This window comes from Colobus angolensis, unplaced genomic scaffold, assembly GCF_000951035.1.
Source record: "Colobus angolensis palliatus isolate OR3802 unplaced genomic scaffold, Cang.pa_1.0 Scaffold2, whole genome shotgun sequence".
In the NCBI taxonomy this organism is placed as follows: Eukaryota; Metazoa; Chordata; class Mammalia; order Primates; family Cercopithecidae; genus Colobus; species Colobus angolensis.
The window spans coordinates 3444302-3464332 of NW_012115154.1; the positions used below are offsets into that span (position 1 = coordinate 3444302).

A 20031-nucleotide genomic window follows, 5' to 3' on the forward strand; every position below is an offset into this window, starting at 1 on the left:
AGAAATGACCTAAATAAGCAGTGTTTTAGAAAGATTAATTCGGTGGCGGAACATAATAGCGATAATCTGAGATAAACTTGCACTATACTTATACTATGGTAATAAGGGCTTCAAGATGAGAGAAAGAGGTAATAATAGAAACAAAAGGCTAAAAGAAAGATATTACAAAGGACAATTTCTAGTGTCTGGATCTTGCTTCATCTTCCCAGCCACCATCCAATTTAGTGCTTCCATAAGAGCACTAAATAATAATTTTCAATATAAATGAGGTCAGTCTTGCTAACGGCCAGGACAACATATGAAAATATTACATAAAAAATAAATCTTAAGGATGTTTCTGGATTACGACTAATTAGAGTAACTTATATCACCTTGTCCACCATCCCAACTGCAATTTCCTAAGCACTGATTCGTAATACTTTATGCTCTATCTGGGAAAGTTTTATGAAAGATGTTTTAAAATTTGTAGATTGTGTTATCTATCCGATAATAGCTGCTGAAAAATCAGGATTATGGCAAGAAACCAGTAAAGGTATGTTCTACTTAGTTTTACTATATTCTTCTCAATTTATTTTAACAATAACAAATTAAGGGAATAATAAATGAAAAGCTTAAAGAATAAAGATATAACTAGAAATTATTTTATTTTCTATGTGAGCTATAGCAAGTCAATTATAGTTACTCCTGGTATTATATTAATAATTGGAACTATCAGTGGAAAAGAATAAAAGAAAGATAGAAGAATCCCTGAAAATACATGGGTAACCCCAATAGAAAGAAAAACTGTATCTACAAATTTCAAAAAATGTGAACTCCTTGTTTCTCTAACGGTTGGAGAGAAAATAGTTATCTCGAGACTACGACCAACAGGTCAGAGTCCTCACAACTCCACTGGCATCAGATGTAGAACTTCCTTCCTCATTAAGCACTGAGTCTCCTTAAGCTGTGGTCACATGAATAAATTTATTTTACTTTCAGCATCCACCTACCCATTATCATGCCAAGAGGGTAACTGCTAAGAAAATAAAAACTTTAATAAATACCAGATTTACTTATGAAGAGAGTATTCCATGAAATGGACTATTCCCTGCTCAAAAATTGCCAGGTCCCAATGTTATCAGATATAAGAATCTGGATGCACTAAGATAAATTGCACAGGGCTTTTTAAATTTAAAAACAAACAAAAAACCTACAGATTTTCTTAAATCAACCTCTTTCTACTGCACTAAACAAAATTACTTGCCATTTTGAAGCTAACGTTTTGTTGTTCATTCCATTTTCAATGGGAGACATTTTTTTAAAAAAACATTTGTACAGCACAAAGCAGTGGGGCAGAAGTTGCCTAGTGAGGGAAAAAGCTAGAAAGGTGTTTGAAAAATTGAAGATACCAATTCTATCCTCAAGGATAGAAGCAAAGAAAAGCAGATAATATAAACTGAACTAAAGAATGAGAGCAGCAAAAACAGAGGTTGACAACCATCTCTGAAAAGGCTAGGAGTTGAGAAGACTGACTACACCTGTACTTCACTCATACACTGAAACTGTCATGATCTGAGAAAGAGAAATCAAGTCCATGCAGTTCATTGAAAAGTACAGGATTCAAGTGGGACTAATAAGTACTAAAAGGTAATCCAGTCTCATAACACGATCAAGATATTCCCAGAAGCCAATGTTGTATGTATAAATCCCTGTATATAAAAATTCAAAAACACCTATTTTCATACAAACGATATCACTAATTTTTTTTTTTTAAGTTTCAGTCCTAAATTGTTTTAAAAATCCATAGTAGGACTCCATTTTTTTTTTTTTTTTGAGACAGAGTCTCGCTCTGTTGCCCAGGCTGGAGTGCAGTAGCACAATCTTGGCTCACTGCAACCTCCACATCCCAGATGCAAGTGACTCTTGCGCCTCAGCCTCCCAAATAGCTGAGATTACAGGTGTATGCTGCCATGCCTGGCTAATTTTTGTATTTTTAGTAGAGGCGGGGTTTCACCATGTTGACCAGGATGGTCTTAACCTCCTGGCCTCAAGTGATCTGCCAGGCTTGGCCTCCCAAAGTGCTGGGATTCAGGTGTGAGCCACAGCAGCTGGCTGAGATTACATATTTCTCAGGAGCAAATATTTGTAAATTAACCCATAAGTGCAACAGAGCTTTTTAAAATACGTATATGCACACAATATATACATATTTATTCATTTAAAGTAAAAAGTATATATCCGGACTCCATCATGGGAATTCTATTCAATTAGTCTAAATTGAGGCATCTGATATTTGATGATCACTGCAACAAAGGAAGAGAAGAGGAACACAATGAAAAAGCATCAAGACTCCTGAAAGTCTCTCAAATTATTAGATTTCACAAGTAGAAGGAAATCATTAAAATCAAATTTAAATACTTTGTTTTACAGATAAAGAAATCAAATTCAAAACTGTCTGCAAACAGGTAGTCACTGACACAGCTGGGTCTCAGTTTGGATTTGTAAATGTTAGCCAAGTTTTGATTTCTTCTAACTCGCTCCAAAGGCAATGCTTGAATTTTACTTTCTTTTACTACTTCCTTAATAGTGATGATTGCTTTAAAACATTTGCAACATAAACCAATTACATAGTAGAAGAATCAAAGAAAAAACATTTTCAAGGAGGAGGGTGGACTAAAAAAAAGAAGGTTTAATTCTTCTGCTTACCAAATTCAAAAGCAAAACAGTCAAAGTGACTTACTGATTTTTACTTACATTTTAAACAAAAGATAAAATTTACTTACACTTTAAACATAAAATTTACATAAGGATAAAAGTCAATATAACAGACATTTCCAAATTTCACTGTCATGTTACTGTATACACAAATACATATTCATTTTGCTTCTAAATTAAATACTCCCACAGATAATCATTTCAAAGAATCTATCTTAATTTTACCGTTTACCACAGTCCCTAAGTAATTCTGAGATATATTTAAACACTTGCTAACGCAAAGGATATATTTAAGTTATCAACAGGTAAAACTTGCCTTTACAGAATATACTTTGACACAGGCTTCAAATACACATTAACATTTAAAGTATTACTTTGCTACTAAAACATGGCCACATCTAAGTGGTATAATTAGCTATTAACAGAATAAGAAGCTGGGTGCAGCACCACGTGCCTATAGTCCCAGTTACTCAGGAGGCTGAGGCAGGAGGATCACTTGAGCTCAGGAATTAGAAGCCAGCCTGGGCAACACAGCAAGATCCTGTCTCTTTAGAATAAATAAAAAAATAATAAAATAAAAGGGCACGAAAAATACGCCTCATTAAACCTAGAATGATTGTAGTTGTGTAAATATGATTTTAATTAGAATTTTCTCATAATCCCATGATCTACTTAACACGAATGAAAATAAATGTTTTGGTAACTATTAAGTACAAAGAACTTGTTTTTAATAGTAAGGTCAAAATATGGACATCTACTATCCTAAACATATCACAAAATGTGGTAACCTTTCAAAAACAGCAAGTCTCCACTTATTCATAAATTCTGTATTTCAGTAATACACTTAATCTTTTTAAAAGATTTACATTTAAGTTAAACCTAAACAAACTTCTTATCTGCTTTACTTTTATTCTAGTAAATAAGGACACATACAACCCTATCTTTAACTGCCCTTTAACCCCACACTCATTCCACTCCACCCTCTGGAACAAATGCTTTAGACAAGTGGTTCTAACTTCTTTTTTGACCATATTCTAGTTAGGTGGGGCAAGATATCCCAGTTCACTTACTAGTTTTTCACTGTATATGCACATGTGCACTAACTCTGTATATAGCCAAATACAACATAGGAAGAAAACTTTTTAAGAGAAATAAGGAAGATTCTGAGATATAAACTCAGAAAAATCTAGTAATCCACTGATTTTAATGTAAATATAAAATCTTAGCAAACTTTAATTCACCTACTTAATTTACTAGTCCATTTCTCATGGCACCTGACCATATTTTGAGAATCACTGCTTTATTCCACTCCTGAATTCACCTCTAATCTATCTAGAGGTATTAGCAGACCAGTGCCCTCTACACCAATATTTAATTGATAACTATTTTTAGGTCAGTCCTCTCTCTCAAAAAATGTGCACAGGTACAAAATTTTACATAAAATTTGAGTGTTTACAAATATCCTGAGGCCTATTCATAATCTAACAATCTCTGCTTGAGACTTTTTTCTACAAATCTATGAACTATGCCTTTTCTAAATCTCAAGAGTTTTACCAAATAACGTCAGGGTATGAGAACAGAATTCATGCAGTGACCACTCTCATTCTGCTGAATTAATAAGGTACTCTGACTATACCTTCAGTCTATCAGAGATTATACTTGATTTTCAGTAAGGATATAGCTGTAATTTTATTTTAAAAGAGGTATACTCCTTCTCAAATGTAATAACAATTGATAAATTCCTACAGAAGCTTCACTTTCACCATTTCTCTAGCTAATCCATTACTGCCACCAGTCTGTGGCTCAGAGAGTTTTGCTAAAAATAACATCGATTCCTTGGAATTTACAATCCATCCACTACATCTGTCTTCAGGTAATAAGCCTCAAGCACCAGAGATTTTCAAAATCAAACTACATAGTTATGGCATAGTTTCATTTAAGCGAATTTGATTTATGTTTTAAAAACTTTTTCCTAAGAGTAGCTCTTAAGAATTTTACCTCTTCTAGACTGAAGAGTGGGAGAATGAGGGATGAGCTTGGACTTTAAAGTCACAGAGACTTTGATCAGAATCTTGTCTACTGCTTATTTGTGTGGGATACTGGTAAACTGTTTAAACTCTTTGAGACTTAGTTTTTTTACCTGTAGTAAGAAAACAATATATATACCACACAGGCCTACTGAGGATATTAAATGAACACAGAAGACTCAAAACCTTTATTCCACCCTCGTTCCACCTAAGTCTAAAGCTGAACATCTCCATTTCCTCAGTGATGGCTTGTTTCAGCCACAATAGCAAGTCATAACCATTTACACTGACTGATCTGCATACCCCACAATTCTTGTAACTAGGCCTGCTCACTGTCTTGGGCACAGCAGCCTACCTAGTTACTATTCCTTTCACAGCTGGTACTTAAATAGCATCTCAATCTAAATGAAGATATTTCAAAGTGCCAAACTTAAAAATAATAAAATAGCCAGTCCTTAAGCATCATTACTGCAAGGCTTCATCACTTCCCACTCTCATTACTTGTATTCATCATTTCAAAGCAACTTATTCATAGCACATACATAGTTCAAAACTCATTATGACTGATACACTCTCAAATTCAAAATAATGAAGGGGAGCAGATGACAAATTCCTTTTTTAGAATTTTCTGCTCACTAGGTGAAACAGGAGCAAAATATATTATAGAAAAATTCACTTACTAACATATATGTGTATACAGGGACCATGTCAGGGTTCAGTGAGGATTAATAGCTATGGTACTCTTAAGATTTCTACTCTGGCTCAATTGAAAATAAGAGAAAATCACATTTTAAGCTTAGTGTCTCAATCTGTAAGGTTCCAGGCTTTGCTTTCTTGCAATTCTTTCTGTAAAACTGCTACCCACTATCTAGGAATGCCAAGAAATGTGAAAATGAAACCCTTCTTTGAGTTTTTTTCCTAGAAAGTTTAAGTTTTAACTTACCTTGAAGAAGAAGAAACCTATCTCTTGGGTAGGACCTTGGAAGGAAAGAGTTACATTGCTCATCACTCTAATTTGGCAAGTCTTTCCTGTGAGAAGAAATCTTATCTAAAAATTCATCCCTACTACCTACTGCCTCTGTATGCCTACCCTGGGTGATAGCAGTGTGGAAGTGGAGACCAAAGCAGACGTTTCGCTATGACTGACAGCCAGCCAAAGGCTTACTCTCTGTAACTTGGGCCATTAATTGTCACTTAATAAATTTGGGTAACTGCATTAAAACAGAAAACACCCCCCACCTCACCCCTCAAAAAAAAACCAAAAAGTTTCTATATCATGTACTTATGCAAAGCATGTACATCTATGTCAAAATTTGCTCTGGCCAGGCACAGTGGCTCATACCTGTAATCCCAGCACTTTGGGAGGCCAAGGCGAGCGAATCGCTCGAGCCCAGGAGTTTGAGACCAGCCTGGGCAACATGGTGAAACGCCATCTCTACAAAAAAGAGAAAAATTAACTGAGTGTGGTGTTGTGTACCTGTAGTCCCAGCTATTCAGAAGGCTGAGGTGGGATAATCCCAGCTATTCAGAAGGCTGAGGTGGGATAATCATTTGAGCCTGGGAGGTCAAGGCTGCAGTGAGCTATGATCACATCACTGTGCTCCAGCCTAGGTGATAGCAAGACTCTCAAAAAATTTTGTTTATTCTGATCCCAGCTGAGGTTCTGCAGCACTGGCTTTGGGCAAAATTAGTAAATGAGTTTACTTGTTTTATATTTCCTCTTTTCCTCCTGTTTCCCCCTTTACAACTTGTGGCTTCTGGACATTCTCCTGCTACCAACACAGTTATGAATGTGCTCTATAGACTACCTGACTATACTTTATAATAAAAGGCAAAGTCAATAAAATATTAGCAGATCTATTAATAACTGATTATGAAAATAAGTAAATAATGTAGTTTGAATGTATGTCCCCACCAAATCTCGTGTTGAATTATAATCCCCAATGTTGGAGGTGGGGCCTGGTGGGAGGCATTTCAATCATGGGGTGGACCTCTCATGAATGGCTTGGGCCATCCCCTTGGTGATGATTAAGCTCTTGCTCTGAGTTCACAGGAGATCTGGTCATTTAAAAGTGTGTGGTACCTTCCCCCACAACCCCCTCTCCCTCTTGCTTTTGCTGTATATGATGTGCCTGCCTCCTGCTTTGCCCAGAAGCCAAGTGATGTCAGCACCATGCTTGTACAGCCTGGAGAACTGTGAGCCAATTGAATCTCTCTTCTTTATAAATTATCCAGTCTCAAGTATTTCTTTATAGCAATGCAAGAACAGACTAAACACAGTAAAAGCTAACTACTTGTTATAAATGCCAAAGATACTTTTGGTAAACTGCAATATTCATTTCTAATCTAAAGGAAAAAAGTCTCAATAAATTAGGAATAATAAGGTATTTCATATTGTGATTAAAAATACCTATCTCAAGTAAATGATCAAAATCATCCTTAAAGAGTAAATAAAACACTAGAGACTTCCCCATAAAAGTAAAGTATGAGGCAAGAACACCTGCTAGTGCTACCAGTCTAACACTGTTTTTGCATTGTTTAGCCTAAGGATTTTTCAAATAGAAAGAGGTGGTAGGAGATCCAATACAATAAAACAGGAAAAAGAAAATCTTTCCTGAAAGGCACAAGAGAGATATGCTATGTTAATGGTTGGGAGAAGTCAATGTTTTGTTTTTGTTTTTTTTTGTAGAGACAGGCTTTGCTGTCCAGGCTGCTCTTGAACTCCTGGCCTGAAGTGATCCTCCTGTCTCAGCCTCACAAAGTTCTGGGATTACAAGCATGTGCCACCAGGCCCAGCCTCAGTGTCATAGAATATAAATTCTTCCAAAACCGATTTATAAATTCAATGTATTTTGAAACACAAATAATTGATCAACTGATTGGGGAAGTTCATCTCTATAACTCATATAAAACTTTTAAATACACAAATAAAACATGGGAAACATACAAACTCACAGTGCATAAAAAGTCCACTCTGTTAATCAAATACAAGTTAAAATGAGATAGCTTTTTTTGTTTATCAAATTGGCAAGTATGCAGAAGGAAAAAAAAATACCCAATTCAAGGAAATAGTATGCAGAAGGAAAAAAAAATACCCAATTCAATACTCTCATATTCTGACTCAGCAGTTCTATTTGCAGGAATAATCAAAGCTATAACCATTTATATGTTACAACCATATAACATATATATGTAAAGATGTTCATGACAGGGTTATAAATAATAACAAAGTCAACACAACATACAACAGCAGAAGATTCGCTTAAAAAATTTAAAATATGAACATATAGTCAAATACTATGCAGCCATAAAAAATTATGTTTTAGTGACATGGGGAAATTATTCACAATAATATATATTAGGTTTTCAAATGTAACAAACCAAGGTACTCTGTGTATAATGGTATACACACATTCACAAGAAGAAAAAAGACTAAGAAAATACACAATGCAAGGAATTAGTGTATAAGAAAATACATTAACACTTTACAAATTTATATTTTACAATAATTTGTATTTATTCACGCATTCATCTTTCAACCTACTTATTGCGGTTCAGGATTGCAGGTGGCCAGAGCCCATCCTAGCAAATCAGAGGGCAAAGCAGGAATCAACCTTGGCAGGGTCCCCTCACACACATAAACACTCACACTCACTCACAATGGGATAATTTGGACATGTCAATTCACTTAACGTGCACAGCTTTGGGATGTGGGAGGAAACCAGAGTGCCTAGAGAAAATTCACGCAGACATGGGGAGAACAGGCAAAGTCCACAGAGGCAGTGGCCCCAGCTGGGAATCCATTTTTTTCTCATCAACATTGTAACAAAACAACACTGAATGAAATGGCATTATTGGAGGGCATGCTATACACAAATCACTTTCAGTGAAAAGTTCTGGGTATTAAGATCATATGCAATATTTATTTTATTCTGTATGCTTTCATAAATTTTTCATATTTCCTTCAATAAAAACATATTAGTTTTATATTCAGAAGCCAACAAATGTTATTTCAAAGAGATCATCTAAATTTTAAGTTTTTGCTCTGAAATCACCAGGGGCTATAAAACCCAGAACATGACTTAACTTAGAATGACAACATTTTCAATGCAAACAATGATGTGCATAAATGTTAAAAGCATCTGAAATAAACCACTGTTTACTACAATAACTTCATTCTTATACCAAGCACTACAGAGATGGCAACCAGTAAGGTAAATAATAGCACATGGTTTATCATAAAATAACCATACAGGGTTAGAAAAGGGTGGGTACAAAAGATTAAAGGAAAAGATCAAAGCTTGTCAAACCAGAAAGATCTGTTTTGACTTAACTTTTATTCTTAGCTTTGATATAAACAAATTTTACATAGTTTGCTATACAGTAACTTTATATTTTGCTTTGTGGTCTATTTTATATTTATTTATATTTACATACACGTGCATATATGTTTATGTGTATAATTTGTTTTTTAATAATTTAAATAATCTTTACTATCAAAATGAATGAACACAGACTTCAAAATTTAAAGACAAGAATGTGTTTTTGAAGAAATGGACTCAGACAATAATCCATTTAGTTATTATTAGCTATATTTGAAAATAGTTCTTACATTATTTTAGCACCCAATAGACACTGGGCTATAATATTTAACACCTAGACATTAAAACAACATTCAAACAAATTTAACTTTGGAATTTAAAAAAAAGATCATCAACATAAATTAATTACAACATTTACTTTTAAAATTCATTTGATAAAAGTTAAACTTATCAAATAAAAAATAACAAAAATCCTAACACATCAAATTTAATGAAAGTTCAGAATAGAATAAAATCCCCAAATTATTATACTTATTAATATGATTTTCTGACAGGCCATAACAAAATATAATCCAAGATATGAAGATCACTATATCAGAATGAGACTCTCTAACTGAAGATTATAAATTTATTTAAGCATTGACACAATATAGTTTACCCAAAACCATGATGAGGTGGAAGATAGGAGATGACTGGTCTAAGATGAGTAAGATTCTTAATATGGGATACTCCCTTCATTTATGGGATTTAAATAACTTTAGTGATTCCTGGAACTAGATATTCTTGAATATTTGTGTCCCCAACACACAAGGCTTCCTTCAGATAACACCTACTTTCCCTTTTATAGTATTCTCCCCCTAATTATATCAAGAGAGACCTCAATTAGGTAATCAGAGCCTTTTAATACCTAAAATCTCTTAATTTTCTCTTTAACAAGGAAAGTATTCCCTGGGCTCAGAGTAGTCTGCAAATCACTGCGAAAGGTGAACCCATCAAACAGCTAGTCTGAAGTGTTACCAGGGAAGAGTAGGCAGCAAACATTCAAACCCAGAAACTGTGACTCAACATTTCCCATACAGCTAAACAATTCTGCATAAATGATAGACCTTGTCAACAAGGCTTTTGCCTGAAAAAGATCTAAAATGAAAAGAGAAGATCAACTGACAAGAAGGTAAGATGTCTGACTATGAGTATCAATACTTACGTATCGTACCTCTGCAGTGGTGTCACTTTGTTCTTATTTTTATCAACTGAACCCGTAGATAGCTGAAGAAAATTGGGATTTAATTTATATAATTCTTGAAGTAGCTTCTGTTCATATTCTTGGTGTTTACCCGCCTAATGAAAGAATAAATTAAAACTGCAGTGGGATTCACAAAATGGCTGGTATGAAATACTGAATAATCTTCTGAATTATTATATTCTAAATAAAACAAGATTTTTTAAAAATAAAACATTATATAAATAAAATTTAAATAAATTTTTAAATAAAACAAGTAAGAGAAACCTGTGAGGATATCACAAAACTTCTAGATCAATGAAGTCATTCCAACAAAATTACATGATATATATCTGATAAATTAAGGCATTTCATCAACCCATTTATTGTACAGAAAAGCATATTAAGGGGAGAACATTTTTGCTAGTTCAAAAAGTGTAAGGTCCACTTTAAACCTACTTCCAAGTCTTTAATGTAAGAATTAAGTCTTGTAACAGGTCATTACTGAGTTTTCCGAAAATCAGCCAAAATTTATGAATCTCCTTTTTAATTTGGAGATTAGCACTTGAAGTAACACATAGATGAACAGTTTTACTATATTCTTCATTATCTTGACACTAAGTAAAACTTCCATGAATTAGTTTTTACTTTGTCTTTTCTTCTACAGTTGTCAAAAGTAAAATAAAAATTAATGTATTTTAAACTCTAGACCAAGGGTCAGCAATTTACAGCCAGTTGCCTGTTTTGTAAATAAAGTTTTACTGGAACACAGTCATGCCCATTCATTTACATATCGTATTTGGCTGTCGTTCTGCTACCAAGGCAGAGTGTAGTAGTGCAACAGAGGCAGAGTAAAGTAGTTGTGACAGGAGACTACATACACAGCTCAAAAACCCTAAAATATTTACTAACTAGCCTTTACAGAAAAAGTTTGCCAACCTCTGCTCTATACACAAGAGAATGCTATGCTTACTCTAGCTGGGTAGGTGTACATCAAAAGGCAATGTCACAAATATTATGGGAAAAATTAGGCAAAGATTGCCTGTGGAAGCTAACTAGACACAAAAATAAATGATAATGAAATTACTTTGAGTATCGTTTTACTATTTGCATGTATATCTAGACTGGAAGAATATTTTTACTTACCTTCAGGGATGTTAACTTTTTTAAAATTACAGTCTAAATAGATGTTATACAACAAAACCAAAACGGAACAAATCAAAACAATAACAAGTGAGAGCAACTGCATTTAATTGGGCGTAATTGTATCATATATACTGCACAATGCATCGTTCCCTGTTCTGAGAGGCAACTTGCTTGTTTCAACTGGACCTATAAATATTTCCTATGACACTAAATTTTGAGTTATGCAGTAACAAGGAAAGATTTTCTGATTTTTGCCATAAAATTTATTCAAATTTCTTTCCTACATCAAGAAAGTGTTTTAACAACAACAACAAAAAATCCCCTTTTAAAGTAATTTTAAACTCAGCTACAGAAGAGCAAGATAAATTCAGGACAACATTATGAAATTAGTTTTAAATTATTTTTTAAAATACATTAGATTTGAAATTTACATTTTTAAAACACGAAAAGTCTTGAAAATTATTTCTGGAATCAATACTTTAGGAGATATGGCTTTCACTAATATCTGTGGAAAGCCATAAAGAGCTCATCTTGATATTAAAATGACTCTACAGGGGCAGTTCATAAAGACAGGTTAAATCCCATTACAAACAAGTTCCAAAGGCCTGCCCAAACATTTTAGTTTATTGTTTAATATTACTTTAAATGAGATCAACTGGGTGGGACTTGAAAATTCTGATAGACAGAAATTGACAGGAAATGTGAATAAAGTATACCCTCTACTAATTACAATTTAGTTTGAAATGGTTCTACCTTAGATTTCATTCAAGAAGGTTTCATCCAAAAAACAAAAAAAGCATTTTTTAAGAAATCAGTTAAGTCATCTGTCCTTATTAAATATCAGATAGATCTTATTTGAACATTGTTTTTGAATCATAAAGACCATATTGTCAAGAAAACTCTGATGTATTTATTATAATGGGATTTAATCTGTACTAGCTCCAAGTCAAAAAAGGTAATACTCCATTTAACAATCTTTTCTTAAAGGAGCCCCTACCAGACTTTCTCTAGTTTGACCTGGAGAATGAAAGGTAGCAATGAATGCCCCCCACCTTCTAAATGAGAAGTATTCCTGAAAAGTCCACAGCAACAATCTGAAGTCCTCATCTACAATAGGGAAGTGCAGCATTGTGCTTTGGTATAATCCTCATTTAATATGTCGTATGGTCAACATTTTTACTTGTTAAGGCATGTTTATACTACAAATTGAAAGGAGACAGGAGAAGAGGAAACGTAAAAAAGAACATAGGATATTAAGCCTTCAATTCACCCTTTACAGGATACTGATTTAGTGGACACTTCCAGGGGGAGAATAATTTTGTAAAAATAATATTAGTTTATCAGCACTGTTTGACAGTACTATTTTCTAGCAAGCTCTGTAAAGAGTATAGATTGGTTTAACGAATAATTACAATATCCCACTTAGCTTTCATTTTGTTGACATTCCTCTTAAAACAGCATTTCCCAAAGTGTTTTCCTGGTCAACTAAGTTCTGGTTGTAAATTCCCTTTGTGGATATGTATTAGCACATTTTAAGGACTCTGAGCAGTCTTAAAGCAACCTGTTCATCTTCATTAATCTAGCATTTCAAACTTAGTTGATCACAGACACATTTTTATTGTAATAATATCCTGCAGAACTCACCTTCCATTAAACACTTTGTTTGGAAAATGCTACTTTAAAGTAATATCAGTTTTTACAACATCAAATCCTTAGTTTTTGCTTTTGCAATTTTAACTAATAAAAAAAAAAGTACTCCCTTTTCTGCAAAGTCGATAATTCACATGACTTTACTACCTGCATTTCCTCTTTTGTGAAGCTGGCCGCCTCATCCCCCAATTCATGAAGATACATGCAGTCAGGTTTTGGACACTGCATATTCTTTAAAAAGTAACTGCAGTATTTTGTTGTACCTAGAGATGCCTGCAAGAGGAAGAGGGGTAAAGGAAAAGAAGACTCAATGTGAACTGACAACACAATAAGAATCTCCATGTTTAGTGTTTTCAGGTCACCTAAAATGAGGCACAAACATGACAAAACAAAAAATATGGCTGCAAATACTAGAGAACTAAACTATTATTAGCAGGATTTATTATAGATGAGGCTCCTTTGGAAGAACTAAAGGAAACATCTGTCTATGGTTTCCAAAACTTGAACACCCAAATCTTCCCCAAATATCGAGAGGAGATAGACCAAAAAAATCTGTTGCATGTTATGAGTGGTTAGACAAATTCCTTTTTCTAATTATGCCATCCTTCTTCCATTAACAATAAAGCTTTGCTTAGTAGGACTCCTCACTCAAACCTGAATCAATGTCCATATATTTAAGGACTACCTATTTCCGAAGAAAATAATGGTTCTATTGTCACAAAATAAGATATATGTAAAAATGCGATATTTTAAAAGATTATCCCCTAATAATGAATGTGTTTATTCCTATCTGGTAAAAGAGGACCCTACAGAAATCAGCAGTAAACAAATTAGCTATAATAGACGGTATGGAACCCTAAGAGAAACTCTTCAAATTAACAGTCAAATTTAATATATAAATGCTCAGTTCTCCTCTACTTACTACATTTTATCTCATCTCCCTTTAAAAAAAAAAAAAAAAGGGATCAAGAGGATTATATTACCTTAAGTGTTCTGCCATCTACTACCACATTGTTGACACACTGTATGGCTCTGAGAGCATCTTCTGACCGGATATAGGTTACATAAGCACTGGCACTTGGACCCTAAAGTGAAAAAACCCCATTCCACTGTTACTAGTTTCAAATTAAACAATACTAAAAAAATTGTACTGCAACCTAGGGAATTCTAAAGACCTTGACTGCTACTATTACTAATGACAATAATTAGTAGTAGCAGTGGCAGTTTTGATTAAACACTAAACTAGCTCATTTGAAAGTAATAATACTCAATGAATTTTATCTGATTTTAAGAATACTGTAATATATGTGAATAAAATATTACTTTGGCTTGGCATTTATTTTTTTAAAAAGTCATTTGACAGGCTCGTCAAGGTTATTAAAAAATTAAAATTTAGATTAAAAAATAAGATTTAAAGACTATGTCAAATTATGTTCTCTCAAAAATAAATGCAATCTAGAAAACTATTCTGATAACACCAGCATAACAAAGATACTATTTTCAATACCTGAAAATATTACAGATTAGAAATCACTATCAAATCCTCATCTAATTATCACACTGCCTGATAGCAGACTCCCCTCCCCCTCCCCTTTACTCCATCACTAAATGTTTGTTTTACTATTTCCTTCTTAACTGTTAAGTCCTAGAAGGGTCAAATGAGCACCAAAAAATCCCCCACCCCACCAACAGAGGTCACTACACTGCTTAAGTCCTTGTCCCTCAAGCTTTCTAATCAGAGAGCAAAGTTTCCTTTGGAACAGCACAGGTCAAGCACAGACCTTAGGGAGGAAAGGCAAACATCCCTAAAATTAGTTACCTGTGAGCCTGCATATGATGTGCTATTATTGATGACAACTTTATGTATTTTACCAAACTTCCCAAAATATTCTGGTCGTTTTAAAACCTATAAAAGAAGAAGAAATAAGGTATAAACTGTCCCCACTTTCAACAACTTTATCTTTATAATGGAGACATTCATCATCCCTCTTCAGCAAAAGGAAAATAATAATTTTTAAAGTTTTCTAATAAATGTCACTACCTCCTAATTGCAGTTTGTATAGCTAACCTACAGGAAATCAAGAGTCTAAAAGCTATTCTTTTCTTGACCCACTGAACAGAAACTGAGACTCACTAATTGGTATCATCTACTACGTTCTACTAACTGCTCCATTATCTATGGGATCTTACCTGTACAGTATTCTTAAACACAAAACAGATCAAAGATCTTAAGTACACTGCCATTAAGAGATGATCTTACACGAAAGCAATTCTTCGAAAACAATGACCAGAATTATGTATTAAAGGTAAAGACAGAATTGAAAGGACATAGAGACAGTCTTTACTCATAAATCTATTGTATATAACATTGTTTATAAATTACACATTTCAAATAACAAGAGTGCCCACTCAACCCTCTATGCTTTATGATTTATCATTGTGCATACAGTTTCCTGTGTCAATCAATTTTACCAATCTCATCCGTCTCACGAGGTTTTTTTCCCTACTTTTCCTGGTACTTAACATTTGGGAAACAAATTTATAAGTTTCTTTCTTTATTACCTGGTTACTTCTTGGTGGTTATTTCCCCTACGTACCTCATCTCCTTTACTTTGTGAACACTACATGCATTCTTTCAGCTTCTCTTACAAACTTAACCTCGGCTAATCTGACCAGTATGTAACTTGATAAAAAGACATCTCCCATAATTTGCAACTACCTCAAAATTTTATTTTCCTAGAATGTACCTTTAGACCTACTGTTCCTACAATCTCTCCAAATAGCAAGCTCTCTCCAAATGAAAGCTTTCTGCATGTACCTATTCAAGTGTGTGTAAAGCATTTCTTTCCATTCATATTTGATAATATTCTTTTTTTTTTTTTTTTTTTTTTTTGAGACGGAGTCTTGCTCTGTCGCCCAGGCTGGAGTGCAGTGGCCGGATCTCAGCTCACTATAAGCTCCGACTCCTGGGTTTACGCCATTCTCCTGCCTCAGCCTCCCGAGTAGCTGGGACTACAGGCGCCTGCCACATCGCCCGGCTAGTTTTTTGTATTTTTTAGTAGAGACGGGGTTTCACCGTGTTAGCCAGGATGGTCTCGATCTCGGGACCTCATGATCCGCCCGTCTCGGCCTCCCAAAGTGCTGGGATTACAGGCTTGAGCCACCGCGCCCGGCCGATAATATTCTTACAGACTTATAATTTAGCTATTCTGTTCTGCATTTGATAGAATCAAAGCTTCATGAATAAATCTATGGCTAGTGTATCATTAATTCTTAGTCTTCTACCTAATTAATAGAAAGTAATTAATCTTACCATATTTTATTTTAGGTGCTTGGAAGTATAAGGTAACTGTTACGTTTGCACGTTTGCTGTAGCCAATTCTAACAGATTAGAAGGTGAGGTAATTACACTGAGTTTCAATCTTTTTCCACCCAAAACCCTTGAGGGATATGATAGTAATAGTGGCTAACACAATGACCCTTAGGTTATTTGTAGCAAAGTCTCAGGGTTGATAAAGAGAGAAGAGCAGAGTTTGAAAAAGCTTTCTGGCTAGTGGAGTTTGGAACTGTATTCAATCTTCCAGCTGGATGAATACCAACTCAGCAACCAGCCTCATAGCTAAGACAGCTACTCCAAAGGGTTCAGTGAGGCTGGTCACAGGTTGTACTGCATCAGCATCATAGGTTTATGGCAGTAGCTCTCAATGAGGGAAGCACTCAAGGGGCAGTCTGGAAATTTGTGAAAGCTTTTATTGGGAGAGACTGTTAAAGTGACTGGGAGAGACTACTGGTGTTCAGTGGATGGGGACCAGAGATGTCTTACAAGGCTCAGGCTAGCCCCGTACAACAAAGAATTGTCTGGCACAATTTCTGAATGTACTACAAGACATACCTGAAGCTGTTTATTGAGCCAGAAACAAATTCCGTATTATACATAATTACAAAGTATTTTCCCAGTTTTGTCATACACTGAGTTTACAGGAAAGCAAATAATATGTAATTAGGGGATGACTACACATGTTTTGTTTAAAATTTTACTAAGAGTTATCTGAGAAAAATCACATTATTGATGTTTCATGGCACCGGAGTTGCCCAATATATACACCAGCAACAATATGCATTTGTAGCTGTCACAGTCCATGATTTTACAAATAGGTGCAAGTATCTTACTTCTTTATTACATAGGATAAAATAGTAGTTTAGAGCCTCAATATGTAAATAAATCCTCCGATGATCTAGTTAAAATGCAGATTCAGATCCAGTAGATCTGAGGCAAGGCTGAAGAGTTTGCTTAATAAGCTCTGCAGTGATATTAACGTTACTAGCCCAGAGGCCACACCTTGAATAGCAAGGTTCTAGAGAAGAAGTGTCCAAGCATTTAAATGTACAAATAGTCTTTTTATAATTACTTTCTTTTTATTCCTCATTTACATATACTTTTTCAAATTATGTGTGTAGACAAATTATATTATCAAGAAGTCATTTCATGAAAGTCAAGGGTGTTACATTAGTTTTAAAAAGTGGACACTGAGTCTGAGAAGGTTGAAGGCCACTGGTTTATGGAAATGGTTTCTGGCCAACGTCTGGGTGTAATACCTTTATAACAACATCAGATTGGTATGTAATTATGATGACATGTTCACACTGCAGCCAGAATGGTACTGTCAAAGCACAAATCTAACCACATCACTCTGTTCTTAAGAACATTCAAAAGCTTTCCCCTGCCTTGAGGATAAAGTGCAAACTCCTTAGCATGGTTAGAAAGCCTTTCATGATCCATTACCACTTACCTTGGCAACCTTATCTCTCACCACTGCAATCTAATCTTCCAGCCAAACAAATCACTTGCAGATTGAGGTCTTTCTCATCCAGAAGCATCTGTATGGTTGCTGTGCCAGAAGCACTTTACCCCAAAGACAGGAGAGGGGTACATACCTCCCTCCCAAGGTGGAATGCTATCCTTTGTGCCTCCACAGCACACAACACTTCTCATCCTGTTACTTTTGTAAAAAGGAAGGTACTTCTTATTTATCTACTACTACTTGTTTATCAGTGAATGCTCAGTGTCTTAAATAATGCCTGGCATATTGCAGGTACTCAATAAATACTTACTGAAAAAGTGAACTGTCTTAGCATTAAACAAAAAGAATCACATGGATTTGTAACAATAGTGGGCCTCAAAGTATTAGCAAATGGCAAGTGGTTGATAAGAAACAGGCTGCCCAGGCAAGGGAAAAATAATGAATTTAAACTTTCCCTATTAACTTGAACACTCTAGATTCTTCCTAAACAACTAGTAAAATAGTATTCTAGTGAACAAATAAAGGGTATGGAGAGTAGACAGAGCACCCTGTACACAGGCACATTATCTATATACTCAATGTCACGATGTACTTCACAGTGGACCAGTTTTCCTACTAACATAGTAAATAAACGGCCATGTGACAGAATCATAAATGTCCAAGGGCACGCCTAGTAACCAAAATGTCTTGTTACATATTCCTTGGGAAAACAGTCAAGTATTCATAGACACTACAGAGAAAAACAAAAACTTGGTAATCAGATGGATGAATGAGTGAATAGATGAATGGATGGATGAACAACACAGTAATCATCAACACAGAATACCCTGGAATAGGAACTGTAAGACCATAGGCAAGTCACTCAACTTCCTTTTGCCTTGTTTCTTATTTGTAAAATGAAATGTTGTGTCTTTAAAGTCGTATAGTTCATCAAACAAGCTGCTCTCCTGGGTTATCACATATACCCAGGACATTCTCATTTATGTGCTACCTAGATAACACCCATTAATTCTTCAAGCTGACCCTAATTATCCTTTCCTCAGAGAAGCTTTTTGTCAATCTCCACACTAGCTAACTGTTCTAATATATGTTCCCAAAAAGCCGTGTACTTTCCTTTTATAAACACTCAGCACACATGTAAGCACTTAAATTCTGTCTTCCCTACCAGTCTGTAAGCTTGTGTCTGGCTTGCTAACTACTTTTCCCACTACCCCTGACATCAAAATATCTAGCAAATGGTAGGTATTCAAGAATTAATTTGCAGAATAAATCAATTACGTCCTCACAAACCTAAAATTTTAGGACTTAGAAGGTGATCATCATTACCGCTGATCTAATCGTTGGCTCTAATTACCTTGTCTTCTAAGATCTTTTTTTTTTCTATCAACCAACAAATGAATACATTTGACAATCAATATTGGTATGAAGATTTTTGGTATGCAAAAATTATTTTCAAAATAAGCTTTAATTGTTCCTAAACTCTCCTATTCTGTCAATCAGAATTAGGTCAAATATCAAATTGTTCATCATCCAAAGATAAATAAATTACAAGGATCCTTCTCTGACTTGAAAGTGATGCTAACAATTTGAACCTTCTTTTGCGTTTTCTAGTGAAGTTAACTTCACTAGAAGATTTCCAAATACTAAAAAGGTTATAAAGACAAATTAAGAGAACTGTAAAAGATATTATTTAGAAGTGGTATTATTTTAAAAAAACAAAACACTTGTCTCTGATCTTTCTGAATTTTCAAGAGAAATAAAGGAAAGTGCCCATTTATTTTATTTAAGAAAGTCCAATGTCCTCTCACCAAGAAAGAATTATTTCAAACATATAAAACTAGTAGAGTATATGTTTAAGCACAGACTCATGATAAAGTACTCTCTCTTTCAGTAGTCACCACTTAGATTCATCTCCTTCAGTATAATAGTTCAGATTAATCTTACTAGTTACTTGAAATGGAAATAAGAAATCTCTGTAAGTAAATAAAAAATACAGTGGCTCACACCTGTACTCCCAGCACTTTGGGAGGCCAAGGCAGGTGGATCACTTGAGGTCAGGAGTTTAAGACCAGCCTGGTCAACATGGTGAAACCCCATCTCTACTAAAAATACAAAAAAACTCAAGCCTGTAATCCCAGCACTTTGGGAGGCCGAGATGGGCGGATCACGAG

General features: G+C 34.7%; 1 protein-coding gene across 6 annotated transcripts in view; it reads right to left on the bottom strand.

Moving 5' to 3' along the window:
- The window catches only part of CNOT4 (CCR4-NOT transcription complex, subunit 4), a 155752-nt gene that overhangs the window by 38868 nt on the left and 96853 nt on the right, over window positions 1-20031 (bottom strand). For 3 of the 6 annotated variants that reach the window (XM_011941251.1, XM_011941248.1, XM_011941253.1), the window contains exons 4-7: window positions 14878-14964; window positions 14042-14143; window positions 13206-13331; window positions 10257-10381 (exon numbers count right to left, since the gene is read on the bottom strand). In XM_011941251.1, the coding sequence (XP_011796641.1) occupies window positions 10257-10381; window positions 13206-13331; window positions 14042-14143; window positions 14878-14964 (440 nt within the window). Of the gene's footprint in view, window positions 1-10247; window positions 10382-13205; window positions 13332-14041; window positions 14144-14877; window positions 14965-20031 lie in introns of all 6 variants that reach the window. The other 3 variants (XM_011941250.1, XM_011941247.1, XM_011941252.1) reach the window with 1 other exon arrangement.